Raw genomic sequence first — 19,498 nt, forward strand, 5'->3', positions numbered from 1 at the left:
TTCAGTTATAAAGTCCATTCTGACGATTCTCAATATTTCGATACCACAACACAATCCTAACTAAACTGAACTGATTATTTAAGACAAGTAAACAGTCAGTAATAAAGAAGAAAAAAAGACAAGCAATAGAGCAGCAAGTTTTTAACAGCAGTGTTTCAGTGTAAGTATTCCAGTAACAACTGAGAAACTGTAAAAAATGTAATAATGTAACATAAAACTATTAAAATTACAGGCCTTGACTGTATGATTATAATGCATTAATACTTTTAAAGCTATTAAAGTTACCCAACAGCAGTGAGTGGTTCTCATTTTATTAATATTGTCGTCCAAGGATTTGTTTACCACAGCCGTAGTTTTTAAAGTTACACTGATGCATTCTTGTTGACGTAACACATTTATTTTTTTATTTTTTAATTGGGCTCAGACAACTGTACAGACAGAAGTCCCACACACTATTATAGCTTACAAAAAATCCTTAGATTTATTAAGAAAGCAATATTTCATGTGTCATGGTCTGATTAATGATCTCATTATTTTTCTTTAGGTATTCTTTATTTATTTCTAGTTTCTAGTAGAGCAGGAAATTAGCATAATAACTGATGGGAGCAACCAAAACACGGTAGAGGACTAAGATAGCTCATCTCCCACCTCACTTGCAACAAAAAGGCTGTTATCAAAAATATTGTTTTTATTATTATTAACACTACTATTTTACACCTGGTTTAGGTGATCCACTGACAAGTGGAGAGAACAGGTGTAAACAGGGTCCAAACTGTTTTGAGATCAGATCTCTAAAACCACATTTGGAGATGCTAAACGCTAATGCATCGTTTCAAGTCTCTGATTTCATGACGGCATATATTAATATGTGTATTACTGCATGATAATAAAGTGCAAAAAGTCAAAGAAGAAGAAAAAAAAGCAGCATAAGCTGGTGCACCGTTTCTTTTAATTATACTGGCATTTAATCTGAGCACGAACATGACGTTTTGAGCAGAATTAAGTTATTTTAATGGAACACCTGTATTAACTGTTAGGTGCTTCTCATCTGTGTCAGTGCATGTTGATATCAGGCATACTGAAGAAGATCTGTGAAGTTCTTGTGCATGTATATGTATGCCCTTTTTTAAATTTTCAGATCGGATGATTATTTCCTTTAAAATCTGCACGTAACCGGCAGCGAATCAAACGGATCGCCCAAAACGCATTTTAAAGATACACTCCCAAACTTCATTCACAAACTTACATGTATACAGTTATTATAGGAAATCCTCATATTAGGAAAATTTTTGTCTTACAGCCTGAAATCAAAACCCCTAAAAATTTAAAAAAAAAAATCCAGCTTTATTTACAAATGTTGCCTTACAACATTCAAGTAACAAAATGAATAAAATAAAAAATAAAAAAACTAGAATAACAGAGTTTGAAAAGTGATCATACCCCTGGATTTAATACTTCGTAGAGCTACCTTTTACTTTAAAGACAGCCATCAGTCTGTTTGGATATGTCTCTTAATTTTCCATCTACATCTCATCAACCACCCAGTCCTGTAGATTTGCACTCTACAATATCAGGAAAATCAGACCTTTTCTGTTTGAATATGCTGCACAGCTCTGGTCATTTCAAGACTGGACTACTGTAATGCTCTGTTGGCTGGCCTCCCAGCTAACACAATTAAACCACTGCAGATGGTCCAGAATTCAGCAGCGAGATTCTGGTCTTCAATCAGCCAAAAAGGGCTCACGTCACCCCACTCTTGATTTCACTCCACTGGCTACCCCACATCAAATTCAAGGCTCTGACTCTGGCCTTCAGGACAGCCAATGGAACAGCACCCTCTTACTTCAATTCACTTCTCCAGGTCTATGTCTCAACTCACTCAGCGTTTCTATAACGAGCGGCGCCTGATGGTCCCATCACAATTTCACAATTGCTCACTTTCTCTGTTCCACTGTGGTAGAATGAGCTTCCAACCTTCACACAATCTGCTGAAACCATCTCAACGTTCAAGAACCAGCTGAAAACACATCTGTTCTGAGAGCACTAATTGCACTTACTATTGAACTTCACTTGCACTTACTGTTTACAAATATAAACTCAGCAAATAAAGAAATGTCCCTTTTTCAGGACACTGTATTTTAAAGATAATTCTGTAAAAATCCAAATAACTTTACAGATCTTTATTGTAAAGGGTTTAAACAATGTTTTCCATGCTTGTTCAATGAACCATAAACAATTAATGAACATGCACCTGTGGAATGGTCATTAAGACACTAACAGCTTACAGACAGTAGGCAATTAAGGTCACAGTTTTAAAAACTTAGGACACAAAAGAGACCTTTCTATTGACTCTGAAAAACACCAATAGAAAGATGCCCAGGGTCCCTGCGTGAATGTGCCTTTGGCATGCTGCATGGAGGCATGAGGACTGCAGATGTGGCCAGGGCAATAAATTGCAACGTCCGTATTGTGAGACATCTAAGACAGCGCTACAGGGAGACAGGAAGGACAGCTGATCGTCCTCACAGTGGCAGACCACGTGTAACAACACCTGCACAGGATCGGTACTTCCAAATATCACACCTGCGGGACAGGTACAGGATGGCAACAACAACTGCCTGAGTTACACCAGGAACACACACTCCCTCCATCAGTGCTCAGACTGTCTGCAATAGGCTGAGAGAGGCTGGACTGAGGGCTTGTAGACCTGTTGTAAGGCAGGTCATTACCAGACATCACCGGCAACAACGTCGCATATAGTCGTGGTTTTGTCTCACCAGGGGTGATGGTCGGACTCACATTTATCGTCGAAGGAATGAGCGTTACACCAAGGCCTGTACTCTGGAGCGGGATCGATTTGGAGGTGGAAGGTCTGTCATAGTCTGGGGTGGTGTGTCACAGCATCATCGGACTGAGCTTGTTGTCATTGCAGGCAATCTCAACGCTGTGCAATACAGGGAAGACATCTTCCTCCCTCATGTGGTACCCTTCCTGCAGGCTCATCCTGATATGACCCTCCAGCATGACAATGCCATACTGCTCGTTCTGTGCGTGATTTCCTGCAAGACAGAAATGTCAGTGTTCTGCAATGGCCAGCGAAGAGCCTGGCTCTCAATCCCATTGAGCACATCTGGGACCTGTTGGATCGGAGGGTGAGGGCTAGGGCCATTCCCCCCAGAAATGTCCGGGAACTTGCCAGTGCCTTGGTGGAAGAGTGGGGTAACATCTCACAGCAAGAACTGGCAAATCTTGTGCAGTCCATGAGGAGGAGATACACTGCAGAATTTAATGCAGCTGGTGGCCACACCAGATACTGACTGTTACTTTTGATTTTGACCCCCCATATATATATATATATATATATATATATATATATATATATATATATATATATATATATATATATATGTGTGCAATATATTTCCTTCTCTGTCTCTTTCTTCTATGCTAGCACCTATACTACTCCAGCCACCTTGAGAGCTTGGCAGTACAACACAGTAGATGTTGTTGAACTTTGTATGACAAATTGCTATGTTCCTCATTTGTAAGTCACTAAATGACTAAATGTACTAGCTTTCTGCACCTTGATTGAGGAATATTTGCCCTTTCTTCCTTGCAGAAATGGTCAAGTTCAGTCAAAATGTGGGGTGAGTGGCGATGGACTGCTGTGGTTGTCCATCCACAGCTTTTCTATTGGATTTAGGTCAGGGTTCGGACCATGGAGGATTCTGATGCCATGGGGCAAAAGGTTTTATGGTCAGATGAGAAAATGTTCTCAAAAATTATTTTTGTACTGAACTCCAGGCGCTATATTTGAAGAAAACCAAAAACAGCACACCACCCAGAACATACCATATGTACTGTGAAGCATGGTGGTGGCAACAATATGTTGTGGATGTGTTTCTCTTCAACGGTGACTGGGCAAATGGTCAGGATTGAAGGGAAAATGGATGAAAATCTGTGGCCCTCTGCTTGATAACTGAAGATGGTCAGGTGGTTCACCTTTTAGCACGACAATGACCTTAAAAACGCTGCCAAAAAACAATGCAGTGGTTTATGGATAGGACGGTCAAGGTCCTTGAGTGGCCAAGTCAGAGCCCTGACCTAAATCCAAAATAAGACCTGTGGATGGACTTGAAGAGACAAGGCCATCGCCACTCACCCCACAATTTGACTGAACTCAAACAATTCTGCAAGAAAGAATGGGCAAATATTCTCCAATCTAGGTGCGCGAAGCTAGTAGAGACATATCCAAACAGACTTATGGCTGTCATTAAAACAAAAGGATTAAATTCAAGGGTACGATCACCTTTCAATCACTGTTATTCTTGTTTTTCATCTTTTAAATGTGTTTAGAACTGTTGCCTTTTTTGTCACTACTGGAATGTTGTAAGAAAAAATGGTAAATAAAGTTGAATTTTTTTTAATGGGTTTTGATTTCAGGCTGTAAGACAAAAAAAGTGACTATTACAAAGGAGTATGATGATCTTCTATAGGCATTGTAGCAATGAGAAAGTTTATTCATGAAAACATGTCAACAAACAACATGAAAGAAGGGCTTGCGCCATTTAATTGCACTGATTTGCACAGAACGAAAAAAACAGCTGAAATTAACGAGACAGCTGGTAGAGAGACGTTGGTGATGTTCTATTTTATTTTCTTATTATTTTTGGTCTCCTGCTTCTCAATGCATTGCTCTCCTCTTGCTCTCTCTCTGTATTTGATTGGCTGTTGCTCATTGTCGGTCTCTCGTTCATCGGGACAGTGCGCACACATGATGACTCGTCGGCCAGATTTCAAGCAGGGTTCAAATCTGTCAAAACATCTAGTCTGGGTATGTCACAGACATGCACACACTACACGACCATTGGTTGTGGGATCTGAGATTTCTCGCCATGGACCAGTCATGACTCAAAACATCAGTGGAGACAAGCTTGAGTCGTGTAGTGCACACTAGGCTTAAGATGCATATTAAAAGGATAGTTCACCCAAAAACAAAAATTTTTCAAACAAAAACAAAAATTTACTCACTCTCGTGCCATCCCAGATGTGTATGACTTTCTTTCTTCTGCTGAACACAAGCAAAGATTTAAAGAAGAATATTTCCAAAAAAGGCCCAAAAAGGCAGCATAAAAGTAATCCAGTGGTTTAATCTATATCTTCAGAAGCAATATGATAGGTGAGAAACAGATCAATATTTAAGTCCTTTTATACTGTCAATATCCACTTACACTTTCACATTCTTCTTCTTTTGTTTTTGGTGATTCGCATTCTTCATGCATATCGCTACCTACTGTGCAGGGAGGAGAATTTATAGTAAAAAAAGACCTGTTTCTCACTCACACCTATTATATCTTTTACGTTTATGCTGTCTTAATGCACTTTTGGAACTTAAAAATTCAAGTACTGTATGGAGCTACAGAGCTGAGATATTCTTCTAAAAATCTTTGTGTTCAGCAGATGAAAGAAAGTAATACACATATGGGATTGCATGAGTGTGATTAAATGATGAGACAATTTTCATTTTTGGGTGAACTATTCCTTTAATACCAGGTGTAAACAGGGCTATTGGCCTCATGAGCTTTGAATTAACCATGTTAACATACCTATTAAATAAATAACATACCTGTAATGAAATAAGACGAAGTGAGGAGTTTCCACTCTGGCTTATGTTAATTGTGATGAGGAGGAGGGCATGGCCGGGTCATGAGGGTGCAAGGCTGGTGCTAAATCAGCTGATCAGCGAAGGAGCAAGAAAAGGGGAGCCGGAGATGCCAGTTCGAGAGAGAGAAGCACGCAGCCATGCTGCATGTGTGTCTGTGTTCGTTTATGTTTTATGTTGTTTTAAGTTCATTTATATCATTAAACTTTGTTTACTGTTCAGCCAGTTCCTGCCTCCACCTTGCCATCCTTTACCTGTTACACTAATGTAGAGAGAATCTTACCTTCCAGTTGGCCAACTGCTGAGACTCAATGATCTTGATAAACGCCCCCATCAAAATACCTGAAAAACAAAAGCCAAACATTTAGAGTCTGATAACCAAAGTAGGGTGTTTCTTCAACATCGGGCACTTTTAGTGCTGTGGACTTCAAGAACGTAAAGTCTCGTTAAAACATTTTTCACACTCTCAATCATTTAATGTCTATTCACGTCCATGCATCTCGGGAGATTTATGTCATTAGAAGGTTAGAGAGGGCAAAGAAACACAGACATTGGACAACAGATATTGGAAAAGAGTGTTATGGATCTTAACCCCATTGAGCTTTTGTGAGATCAGCTAGACTGTAAGGTGCGTGAGAAGTGCCTGACAAGACACATCTATGGCAAGTGCTACAGGAAGTGTGGGGTGAAATGTCACCTGAGTATCTGGACAAACTGACAGCTAGAATGCCAAGGATCTGCAAAGCTGTCATTGCGGCACGTGGATTTTTTGATGAGAACTCTTTGAAGTAGTAATTTTTTTTTAATTGTACTAGTAATTTTTCATGTTATTAATGTCCTGACTATACATTGTGATCAGTTGAATGCCACTTTGGTGAATAAAAGCAAAATCTGTAATTATTCCAAATTTTGGCCGCCAGCGTGTATATATATATATATATATATATATATATATATACATAAATAAATCAACCCCTGGGACATAAAAGTGCACCAAGTACAGGTATTTGTGTGGTGGTGTACTGTGTAAATGTCTCCATAACTCTTGCGTACTGAGAGACACTGATCAACACCCACGTAATCTTGGAGAAACTCCATTTGTGTACATTAACACCCTGGTTTCACGATTGTGAAATAGGTCAGCTGGGTGTGAACACTGACGTCTATATTTACCAATTATCTGATAACAACATGCTCTCAGTAATAATTAATAACTTTCTTACATTGGACCCCCTCTAGATTATATAGGCTTGGTCTTAAAGACACACCCACCTGCTGGTGATGCCAATCAGAAGATGGAGACAAAATCCATGTTTTTTGGTGGTGTGTTAAGATCCAAGAATTTTGGTTGCAGGTTCAGAGTTTTATGTGTGACGTTTTGGGCACTCAAATTTCATTTTGCCCCAGACTCTGTATTCCAGGCGATGGGGCGTTCATTAGTATAGGGGATAAATACATAAGAAACTGGGTTCTAGCCAGTGTCATGATCGGCAGACAGATTATCCATAGGGTATGGAGGTCGGCTGGAGCGCCCTCATTTTGGGAGTGGTGCACGGAGATGGGCAGGGTAGCAGCATTTGAGGAGATGTCAGATAGAAGGCTGAGCAACCTGGGGGTATTTAATAGGAAGTGTGGCAGTTATTTGACCTTTTTGGAAGGCTCTCGGGGAGGGGCAGTGGAGAGGGATTTATAGTTTTAAATGTGTGTGATTATTATTATTTTATTATTTATTTGTATTATTATTTTTTATTTATTTTTGTGTGTATGTGTCTGTATTTTAGCTTAGCTTAATATATATATATATATATATATATATATTTTTTTTTTTTTTTTTTTTTTTTTTTGTGTATGTTTCTGTATTTTAGCTTTGACCACAAGGATGGGTCAGGGAGGGGTTGGTGATTGGGAGGGGGAAAGGGGATAATGGGGGTTAAAAGTTGATTCTGTACATATATGTTTTGTTTTTCTGTTTAATTTGTTGGAGTCAATAAAAAGTGTTAATCAAAGAAAAAAAAAATAACTTTCTTACATTATTAGAATGGAAAATGTGTATAACTTTTAAGAAATAAATCCCCTCCATTTTTATTGTCACTGTTACTTATCTAAGTCTGTTTAATGATGATCGATTGATTTACGTAATGCTCATCAAAAACTGTAAAATTGCCTTTCACAACAGAAACATGTTTTATCATTTCTGATTACGGTTATCATTATGACTCATTTGTTCCAGCCAGCACTGAATGGAAAAGTTTCAAGAGTAAACACTGGCTAAAATAAAGTGAGTTCATACAGTGACTTACCAAGAGAGACGACAGCCACACTCTCAGGTAAAAAGTTCAGCTTGAACTTGATCAGCAGGTGCACCAGAATAATACATATACCTGAAAACACAAAAATAAATCATTATAAAACTAAAATAAAAACCCTTCCAAAAACTAATCATGGTAGCCATGCTTTCAACACAAAGGTACTTGCACCACTGCGAAATAAAAAAAAGAAATAAAAAAGAAATAAAAAAAATAACAAAAAGATTCAACAAGGTTTAAGAAGATCCCATATAATTTAATTAATCACATTAACTTATCAAAGTTTTAAAGGAACAATAACAAGTCAGTAACTAAAACAAATAATTTTCTAGACATTATATGTAAATGTCAATGCAAGTTAAGCAATGTAAGTGTTGTTGCTTTTATTTAATTTTTTGTTTATTTTTTTACTTTATGGGCCCTATTTTAAGAGTGCTAGCACTAAGAGTGCTATGCCATAAGTTATACATGCAAAGTCAATGGACATGCCCATGATGTTTTGGTATTTTCATGCAAGAATGCGCTAAGTCTAGGCGCAAATGGGTTTGGTGAAATTGCTCGCGCAAAGCGCTAATGGGTCTAGTGCCATTTAATTCTGAGGTTCTTCTCCATCACCATCTGCATCCTATTATAGAGTCCATTCCCTGTCAAACACCAGCGATATCAACTGCAAATGCAGGAACTGAGTTTGGACTTTCCGCTGAGAAAAGACGCACTTTTAAAATGTCTTAGCACAATGACATATTTTCAGGAAAATAGCAAATTGCGCTTTGCGCCACTTCATTTACTTCCATTCACCCACAGTTTGCGCACATACACCCACAGATAGCGCAAACACTCCCACCCACACCCACTTGCGGTTTGCGCTGACATGAAAAATGCACTTAGAATGAACTCTCTCGGGAAAATTGGCTAAGTCGTTGCGCACGGTCGTAGCATGTAGCACTGCACTTTGCTCACTCAGGAAAATAGAGCCCTAGGTATAAGTGCTTCTTTCTTTGTCATTTTGTATTTTTTATTATATAACATTTTATATTATTCTTATGAAAAAAAAAAAAAATTAAATTGTGATTTTGCTCTCGACCATTCATAATGTGTCATTGTAACTCACTCTAATGTGTCATGCAGGTTTATAAATACACTTTACCCAGATTAAACCTTCTAGCATCCAATAACGAGACATTACAAATGATAAAGACAATTAGACCTCTACATCTGATGAAACACTGCTTATTTTTAATTGTCTTAGGCAGAGCTTGTCTCAGGATGAGGGTATCCATTACATAATACACACTGCATCATGGGCACACACAGCACAATGCGCCGCAACACACTCACGGCAACAGAATGGCCTGATGACATCACAGGACGATGAGGATAACCCCCTCCCAAAGCATCAATGTGTAAATTTAAGCCCCTGTGTTTGATAATAACACAAACAGCATGACAAAGTGCTTCACTGTGTGTCACTGAATCAGTGGTGTCAAGTACACACAAGCAGGTATCAATACTGTGTGATGAGTCACTCTTATTTCTCATAATGACAGCTTTGAGTTTGGAGAAAGCAGCCATAACAACCAGAGGGTACACTACAAATAATCCTTCTCCGTGGCTCTGAGGGACTGAGTTGAAAAATTTCTGTCATGGTCTATTTTTATCCGTCATATTTGTTTTTTTTGTTTCCCTGATAAGTGTGTAGATGTATTCTATTGCATTTTTGAGTGTACATTTGAGATCCTCTTGATAGAGCCAATAGTAAAAATTAAAATGGACAATTCACTGCCTATGACAGTTTTACCTAGGATTAGCTTAATTTAAGAAGCAATCCAGCTAAAATGTATTGTCTGTTTTTCATGCTTTTAAGCGGACAGTTCAACCAAAAATGAAAATTCTCTCATCATTTACTCACCCTCATGCCATCCCAGATGTGAATGACTTTCTTTCTTCTGCAGAACACAAACAAAGATTTTTAGAAGAATATCTCAGCTCTGTAGCTCCATACAATGCAAGTGACCACAACTTTGAAGCTCCAAAAAGTACATAAAGGCAGCGTAACAGTAATCCATACAACTCCAGTGGTTTAATCCATGTTTTCTGAAGTGATCCAATCGGCTTTGGGTGAGAACAAAAAAAAATGAAACTCCTTTTTCACAAATCTTGTAAACTTCTTGTATTTCTCTTTGGTGATCATGATTTCAAGCTTGGTTACACTTTCTAGTGCTTGACGCATGCGCACAGCAATTGATGGCGCTAGCAAGAGTAATCGAGCTTGAAATCATGATAGCCAAGAAGAATGTCAAGATTTAGAGTAAAAAAGGAGTTACATTTTGGTCTGTTCTCACACAAAACTGATTGGATCACTTCAGAAAACATGGATTAAACCACTGGAGTCTGATGGATTACTTTCATGCTGCCTTTATGTGCTTTTTGTCCCCATTCACTTGCATTGTATGGACCTAGAGAGTTGAAATATTCTTCTAAAAATCTTTTTTTGTGTTCAGCAGATGAAAGAAAGTCATACACATCTGGGATGGCATGATGGCAGGTAAATGAGGAGAGAATTTTCATTTTTTTGGGTGAACTATCCCTTTAATCAACTACTGTGTTTAATTAAAACTAAATGAATGATCAGTGTTGAAACGTTGATCATTTATGTAGCTTTGATTCAAGAAATCTCTAGGTTTTCCACACACGTTCGAGCAAATTTCTTCACCGTTCAAGCAGGAGCAACATCAGAAGTGTGTGGCTCCATTCACACACAGCTGAGGGAACACTGGTTGGGGGTTGTTACTTTTAAAATTAATGTGTTGCATTACTGTGTTACTTATAAACTAGTAAGGAAAGTAGGGTGATTCCGTGTCAACTCAACCAGAGGTCCCCAGCTCAAAATTTTGATACTGATAAAAAAAAAAATAATAATAATAATAACATTTTTTTTTTTTGACAAATGAAATACATAAATGAAGATGAAAGCTAAAATATTAAATGCCATTGATGAATATTTACTGAGTAATCCATTATTTTGTAGAGGGAGATCAAAAGCACAGATCACAAAAATAACCTTAGTCATCATTATTTTATTTTTATACAGAGACTGGTATGTCTGTTACTAAAACCAGCTGACTTCAGCTATCCTTGTTGCATTATATGCCAATGGTGACAGTTAAAAAAAATGGGAAAAAGCACTTTTTGTGTTCTTTTTCCAAAGTTGGTGTGCCTGTATCTTGATATCTTTTTGGATTCTGGTTCAGAACAAACTTTTCTTTTGGTATCTTCATTTATAAGGCCATATATGGTTCAATCTCAGAGATATCAGGCTCTCAATGTGGCTACATGAGTAAATTGTACACATTTTCAGTGGTCAAAAAGCAAATGTCACTTTGCATACAGCTGATACTTTTTGTCTTTTAAAGAGGAGTGTCTGAAGTACAAAAAATGTTGAAATTAGAATTGTATCTCGTTTCCCTCTGTCAAAAAAACTGCATAGAACATACCAATTTTTAACAATGTCTGAGTGCCAAAAATACACTGAAATTGTCAAGTTGAATAAATAAAGGTACATTTCTAGTTTCAGCATTATATGTTCTTCAGACGTTCCTCTTTCAAAACAATTGCACAGAACATTCAACAAAATTCAACAATTTACTCATGGAGCCACACTGAAAGCCCCATATCTCTGAAACTGAACAATATAGGGCATTATAAATGGAAATACCAAAACAAACTAGTTCTAAACCAGAATCCAAAAGGATATCAAGATATCTTTAATACTTCTTGAGTTACAGGCACGCCAACTTTGGAAAAAGAACACGAAAAGTGCTTTTTCCCATTTTTGAACTGTCACCATTGGCATATAATGCAACAAGGATTGCTAAAGTCAAATGATTTTAGTAACAGACCTATCAATCTTTGTGTAAAAATAAAATAATGATGCTGCCACCCTCTCAGTAAATATTCATTCATGGTTTTTAATATTTTGGCTTTCATCTTCATTTATGTATTTCTTTCAAACAGAAAAAAAAAGACCAAATCAAAATTTTGAGCTGGGAACCTCTGGTTGAGTTGAGAAGGAAGTACCCAGCAGCACTATTGTGCCCTTTGCTCGCTAACACACACACAAAGCACGCTCATAAAGAGAAGCCACACAAATAACAAGCAAAGATGAAAACTAATACACTAGGTTCAAATGGTTGTCTTGTATTTTTAAAGAATTAAGCATTGTTCATAGCCGTTATAAAAAAAAATGTCCGGTTAGCGCAACCTCTGACTTCAGCACATGAAAGCTATGAAAACATCAACAGAAGTTTTGTTTGCGGTCAACTCAACGAGGCCCTTTCATGTTGTCTTTGCAAAAGCGCCATTATTTGCCGTCACCATTCATAGCTGTGTTTTATTGTGAATAAAACATGGCTATATTGACCAATCAGCATCCAGGACCGGAACTATCTGTTTTATCATCAGAATTAAAGCATTAGGCTTCAAAGCCATTATTCTGTACCCATTGGAAACCTGATACCTTCATTCGTAATTTAATTAATGGAGATAAAACAGAATATTGATGGGGTTCTCTGTCAAATACATTTCTCCATTGATTCACAAGAGCATCCTTTCAGCAAACCAAATTTGTGCCTCACCAATGACGAGCAGACTGAAGAAGATGCTCATGCCGCTGGATTGCTCTTCCTCTTGGGCTTCCACACCCGTCTGCACCGGCAGGATGGGCTCGTTTTTAAGAGGTGCGGGAGTAGTGGGTTTGGGCACAGGTGTGGTGCTCTGAACCGTTTCATTGCTGGAGCTTTCCGTGTCATTCAACCTGACAGAAGATAAAGTATATAAAGTGTAACACTTCATGATAACTTTCATTACATTATATAATACTTCTTAGATCAGTAGTTTATGCACATTCGAACATGAATCTATACAAAAATACCAGAAAAGTGTCATGGCCGTGACGTGTGCATAAACTGATTATAAAATGCTTATGAATACTTATATTAGGGTAGCTGAAATAAAATACTTGACAGGTCCTGAGGTGTAACATGCTATACTTCATCTTAAAATAAATTCAATATTGTTTGAATTAATGAAGCTTTAGTGACCTCATATTAAATGAAAATACAAATGAAACAACGATTCATGGCATTTATAACTATCTGAATGTACATTAAATAATGATATACACAATCAGACAGACAACAAACTTGATGATCAACACATGCCACATCATCTGACAGCTGTCAATCACTAACTCGCTCTTTCTGAGATATGTGATGAAGTGATACCTGTTTAGCTGCTCTGAGTGTCCATCAGCATTATTATGATCCTGCACATCACTGTCAGCTGTTTTTATTAATAATTCTTTATCATGTCCACTGTGTGTTTGATCATCTGCCGCTGCAAATCGCCCGCGATCATCCGTCAATCCGATTATTAATAATACACAAATCACAATAGCGCAATTACTGACACGCTGCATCTTTAAAAACACAAATAAGCTTTTAAAAAAATTGACAAAATCGGCAAATTAAACTCATGTCGCCACCATCCATGTTTCGCAGAGATTCGTCATCACTGTTTACCCGGAAACCAAGAACTCTGGGAAATGTAGTTTCCAATTGTAGTTTTTGCCTCGTGATAAACAGTATTAAGCAGAAAACAATAAATTAAACATTACGAAAAATATATGTATGTTATTTACTTGTATATTTATAGAATTACTAATAATATGTATAAAATATACTATCCTTGTACAGAAGAAACGCGTATTTTGGCAAACGTCACATTGCAGTTTTGTCGCTGGGAGTTGTAGTTCATAGTGAGGTGGGCGTGTCTGCAATGCGCAATGCTGTGATGCATAACTGATCGATTAACGAAAATTCCAAATATTTGCTGAAAATAAATGACATTGTTTCATGATTCGTAAGACGGGTGTCATGCATTTGTTCGGCCCTGTACAAATGTGAATTTAGATAAGTTTCCAATTAGTATCAACATCTTTGAGATATGTTTGACTTGATGTGTTTTAAACAATAGGATAAGTTGATGTACAGGGCTTCATTTAAATTAAATCTCTCTCTCTCTCTCTCTCTCTCTCTCTCTCTCTCTCTCTCTCTCTCTCTCTCTCTCTATATATATATATATATATATATATATATATATATATATATATATATATATATATATATCTCAAAACTGATGAATGAATGAATGAATACATCATTCTATCTGTTCTATTTTATTTTATTCTATTATGTTGTGTTGTGTTCTCTTCTGTTCTATTCTATTCTATTCTATTATGTTGTGTTGTGTTCTGTTCTATTTTATTCTATTCTATTATGTTGTGTTCTATTCTGTTCTGTTCTATTCTTTTTTATCATATTCTATTCTGTTCTGTTCTATTCTATTTTATTCTATTCTATTATGTTGTGTTGTGTTCTATTTTATTCTATTATGTTGTGTTCTGTTCTGTTCTATTTTATTCTATTCTATTATGTTGTGTTGTGTTCTATTATGTTCTGTTCTATTCTATTTTTATTCTATTGTATTATGTTATGTTCTGTTCTGTTTTTATTATATTCTATTATGTTGTGTTCTGTTCTGTTCTGTTTTTATTCTATTATATTATGTTGTGTTCTATTCTGTTCTATTCTATTCTATTATGTTGTGTTGCGTTCTCTTCTATTTTATTCTATTCTATTATGTTGTGTTCTATTCTGTTCTGTTCTATTCTATTCTATTCTATTCTATTATGTTGTGTTGTGTTCTGTTCTATTCTATTCTATTATGTTCTGTTCTATTCTATTATGTTGTGTTGTGTTCTATTATGTTCTGTTCTATTCTATTCTATTATGTTGTGTTGTGTTCTATTATGTTCTGTTCTATTCTATTCTATTATGTTGTGTTGTGTTCTGTTCTGTTCTATTCTATTCTATTATGTTGTGTTGTGTTCTATTATGTTCTGTTCTATTCTATTCTATTATGTTGTGTTGTGTTCTATTATGTTCTGTTCTATTCTATTCTATTATGCTGTGTTGTGTTCTGTTCTATTCTATTCTATTCTATTATGTTGTGTTGTGTTCTATTATGTTCTGTTCTATTCTATTCTATTATGTTGTGTTGTGTTCTGTTCTGTTCTATTCTATTCTATTATGTTGTGTTGTGTTGTGTTCTGTTCTATTCTATTCTATTATGTTGTGTTGTGTTCTATTATGTTCTGTTCTATTCTATTCTAGTATGTTGTGTTCTGTTCTGTTCTATTTTATTCTATTCTATTATGTTGTGTTGTGTTCTATTATGTTCTGTTCTATTCTATTCTATTATGTTGTGTTGTGTTCTATTATGTTCTGTTCTATTCTGTTCTATTCTATTATGTTGTGTTGGGTTCTGTTCTGTTCTGTTCTATTCTGTTCTATTCTATTATGTTGTGTTGGGTTCTGTTCTGTTCTATTTTATTATATTCTATTATGTTGTGTTCTATTCTGTTCTGGCAGTGGTGGCTCAGTGGTTAAGGGTCTGGGTTACTGATCAGAAGATCAGGGGTTCAAGCCCCAGCACTGCCAAGATGCCACTGTTGGGCCCTTGAGCAAGGCCCTTGACCCTCTCTGCTCCAGGGGCACTGTATCATGGCTGACCCTGCACTCTGGTATGTGGAAAAAAAGAACTTTGCTGTATGTGTGATAAATAAATATAGTTATTAAATTATTCTATTATGTTCCATTTTTCAGATTTTTTCTATTTTGTCCTATTCTATTCCATTTTTTCTGTTTGGTTCTGTTCTATTCTCTTTATTCTATTATGTTGTGTTGTGTTGTATTCTGTTCTACTCTGTTTTATTCTGTTGGTTTTCTAATCTGTTCTATTCCATTTTTTCTACTTGTTCTATTCTTTTCTTTATTTTCTTCTATTATACTCTATTCTAGTCCATTCCATTCTTTACTATTTTATTCTACTCTATTCTATTTTGTTCTGTTGTTTTCTATTCTGTTCTATTTTATTTTATTTTATTCTGTTCTGTTTTGTTCTATTCTACGGTATGTCAATAGCCCCGTTCACACGTGCAACCAGGTAAATTACAGGAAAATATTTGGGTTGCCTTTACTAGTAAATGTTCCAAATGTGCTGTTCACACATACCATCAATAAGGAAATTTATAATGATACAACTTCGCATTAAGGAAAATAGCCAGAGCAAAATCAACCAGCGTTTTCTAAAGGGTTGTGTTCACACATGACCTCTAAACTGGAAACTGTATTGGTAATCTTCTGGGAAAGGCTGTATGTGTAAACGCGACTAATGTCCATATACTGACAGATTAATTCTTCTGAATTCTTCAGATGAATTCTTTAATTCATGTGAATTTTTATGCAAATGAATTAAAGAGGCCATTATGACTCAGTGCATAACATCAAGAAGCGCATCTCTACCTGCCTGTCTGTTTTACAGCCTCTCCAAGAAAACTGGACCATGAGTGAGCAGCAGTTACGTAATCATGTAAAGTCATGCATAGTAATTTTAACACACTTCCTCTTTGGCCGACGCTCCCTCGCATATTACCTTTATAAGAGCCTAAACCACAGACCCATGAGCTTCCATTCATTCCCAGCGTATAGGAGAGTATGTGTGTATCTGTGTGTGTGTCAGTGTGAGTGTGTAGCTGACCAGTACATACAGATACACATGATGTGGATGATGCGACTCCACTAGGACGTGGGAACCTTCTCGATTGGAGTAGATTTCGGGATCGGACCTGATTCGGGGTGTGTGCTGTCGTGGATCCCCAATCTGCGACTACTGACGGGATATATCTGTATACATATAGAATAATATCTACGTCTGTATATTGTATATAATGCCGACACATCTGAGATTTCGGAAAAGGTCATTTCTCGGGCTCTTATTTCTCTTCTCGCTGTCCACATCTGCGCTCTACTTCATTTATTCAGCTCCTGGCATAGGTAAGGCACTTTACATTTTTATTCAAATAGGCTAAATAACATTTATTCTGCTGAATATTAATAGGGACCTGTGAGACATATGCATTCTGGCTGATCTGAAGGGTTTGATATGGTCATGTTGTCAGCTGATAATGATCATATGTTGGAAGGGACTACTGGATGGCAGTTATGTGAGGTTTATTAGACTATAATTTATTCCATATTAGTATATGAACTGCCTCGGTTTTTTATGGAGACTACATTCAGTCAGTATTCCTATCTTGAAGTCATGTCGTTTACTGGTCAGCATGTATGAAGAAATGAAGACCTCCATTTATGAGGAGGAACACTTGATATCTGTCTTTGTGAATAAATGAGTACTGTCTGTTTGAATGACTAATTTTATGATTTGACCGCTGAACTTCGTTTTCCAGATGTTTTCCAGTAACAGTTTGATTTGCCATGATATTTGTCGCTAGCCTTTCCGGGTGTAGGTTCGCTTGAAATGACATACCGCACAAGCCCCGCCCCCTAGACGCGCCTTCCCGGTAGTCCTAGGTTTTTGGTTATGAATATTTAATTAGGTAATGATGACGTTGCTTCGTTACCTTCCACTGGAAAAGGACCGGGTCATGAATTATTAAAATATTGTAATTTTTGTTATCGCCGCTAATTATTTCGTGTTAAATAAAATATGTTTCACCACCCTTGAAACATTTGAAACAAAGATTTAAAAATACTAAAAAATGTCTGTCTTAATATATATATAAAATATATTTTCCCCAAATACTAATGCAATTTGAATATGTACATATATTCTAAAATGTATGAACCTTTAATTTTGTATATATTGCATGTTCATATATGGCCCTGTATGACATTTAAGTTACTTTTTACAATAAGGGTCCATTCGTTAACATTAGTTTATGCATTAGGTATCGTGAACATACAATAAACAATTTATTGTACAGCTTTTTAATCTTGGTTAATGTTAGTTTTTTTTTTTTTTTTTTTTCATGTTTAGGTCATGTTCATAATGCATTAACAAATGTTACAAACACACACACACACACACACACACACACACACACACACACACACACACACACACACACACACACACACAAAACTGTATTAGTATATGTTGAAAATAACATTAAACAAGATTAATAAACAATCATTATAATACAAAATAATACAATCTAATTGTTACCGAGATATCTGTATGGGGAGGTTCAAAATGCAAATATGTGAAAAGTTATGTGCAAATATGTAGCTGACATGTTTTACATGCACAATTTAAACCATAACTACAGTCTTTGTATTTCACCTTGAGAGTACATTGGATGATAACTTGGCCACATTAAACGTGAAATCCAGGAAACAGCAGTGAAAATGTGTTTATGTGTCATGCAAATTCGTGCCAATGGAAGTTAATACAAAACCATATTAGAAAGGCTGTGTCTGATAACACTGTAGTAAAAGTGCATGCTATTTTGGTGTACCACCCTTTAAAAGGGTGAGAAGTGTAAATTGTTTTACTTATTACCATGACAAAGTAAAAAAAAAAAAAAAAAAAAAAAAATACATATGGGTGGTTGACATGAAATAGGCCTTTTGGAACTTTTGGGAAGTTGAAAGGTTCTGCATTGTGCCATGCTGCAGTACATAGACTACACCATCTAAAACAATTTCAAACAGCATTTTGGTATTCCTTTATAGTTAATTTTGTGACCTCATATTTATTGACAGCATGGAATATTGAACCCGCAGAACCATACAAAATGTAATTATAAAATAAACTAACGAAGGCAAAAAGTTGATTTAAACATGGTGAAAAACGTTGTTACCAGATGCAGGGCCTAAAATCCGTCATACATTCTCATACATTTTAATCTAAAATCTTGATATTAATTAAAAGTTCATATAAGGATTTCTGAAGAAATTCTGTTGGCAGTCATTTGCACCCCATTTTTGATAATGCTGTAGTTTCGTTGTGCATGTGCCCAGCTAATTACTATGTAAATGTCTTAATCATTAATGAACACACGTTAGGATCCAATTTAGCTTATTTCTACCATGAGACTATCCTTTCATAGTACAGTGCTATAGAAAAGTATCTGCCCCCATCCTGATTTCTTCCGTTTTTGTGTATTTTTCATACTAAATTTTTTAGATCTTCAAACGAGATATAACATACTGTAAAACAAAGGCAAACTGAGTAAACACAAGATACAACAAAAGTTATCCAAAACCTATATCACCCATGTGAAAAAACGAATTGCCCCCTTAAACTTAATAGCTGGTTGTGCCACCTTTAGCAGCAACAACTGCAACCAGTTAAATCCGAAAACTGGAGATCAGTCTTTCACAGCGCTGTGGTGGAATTTTGGTCTACTCTTCTTTGCAGAACTGCTTTAGTTCAGCCACATTCGAGGATTTTCAAGCATGAACTGCCCGTTTAAGGTCCTGCCACAGCATCTCAATCGGGTTCAAGTCAAGACTTTGACTAGGCCACTCCAAAACTTTAATTTAGCTTCTTTTGAGCCATTCAGAGGTGGATTTACTCCTATGCTTTGGATCATTGTCTTGCTGCA

The 19,498-nt window shown here is 36.4% G+C and overlaps 2 protein-coding genes across 3 annotated transcripts in view; one reads left to right on the plus strand and one right to left on the minus strand.

Moving 5' to 3' along the window:
- Positions 1-13,536, minus strand: part of slc9a8 (solute carrier family 9 member 8) — an 81,929-nt gene extending 68,393 nt beyond the window's left edge. The window contains exons 1-4 of the mRNA XM_051661517.1: positions 13,251-13,536; positions 12,603-12,781; positions 7,963-8,043; positions 5,946-6,004 (exon numbers count right to left, since the gene is read on the minus strand). Coding sequence (XP_051517477.1) covers positions 5,946-6,004; positions 7,963-8,043; positions 12,603-12,781; positions 13,251-13,444 — 513 coding nt within the window. The 5' untranslated portion in view covers positions 13,445-13,536. The remainder of the gene's footprint in view (positions 1-5,945; positions 6,005-7,962; positions 8,044-12,602; positions 12,782-13,250) is intronic.
- Positions 13,537-16,507: 2,971 nt separating this feature from the next.
- The window catches only part of LOC127419795 (beta-1,4-galactosyltransferase 5), a 59,014-nt gene continuing 56,023 nt past the window's right edge, over positions 16,508-19,498 (plus strand). For both annotated transcript variants that reach the window (XM_051661533.1, XM_051661532.1), the window contains exon 1: positions 16,508-16,922. Coding sequence is in view for 1 of the 2 variants with exons in the window: in XM_051661532.1 (XP_051517492.1) it covers positions 16,817-16,922 (106 nt within the window). In the remaining variant the exon portion in view is untranslated. The remainder of the gene's footprint in view (positions 16,923-19,498) is intronic.

This window comes from Myxocyprinus asiaticus, chromosome 29, assembly GCF_019703515.2.
Source record: "Myxocyprinus asiaticus isolate MX2 ecotype Aquarium Trade chromosome 29, UBuf_Myxa_2, whole genome shotgun sequence".
Lineage (NCBI taxonomy): Eukaryota > Metazoa > Chordata > Actinopteri > Cypriniformes > Catostomidae > Myxocyprinus > Myxocyprinus asiaticus.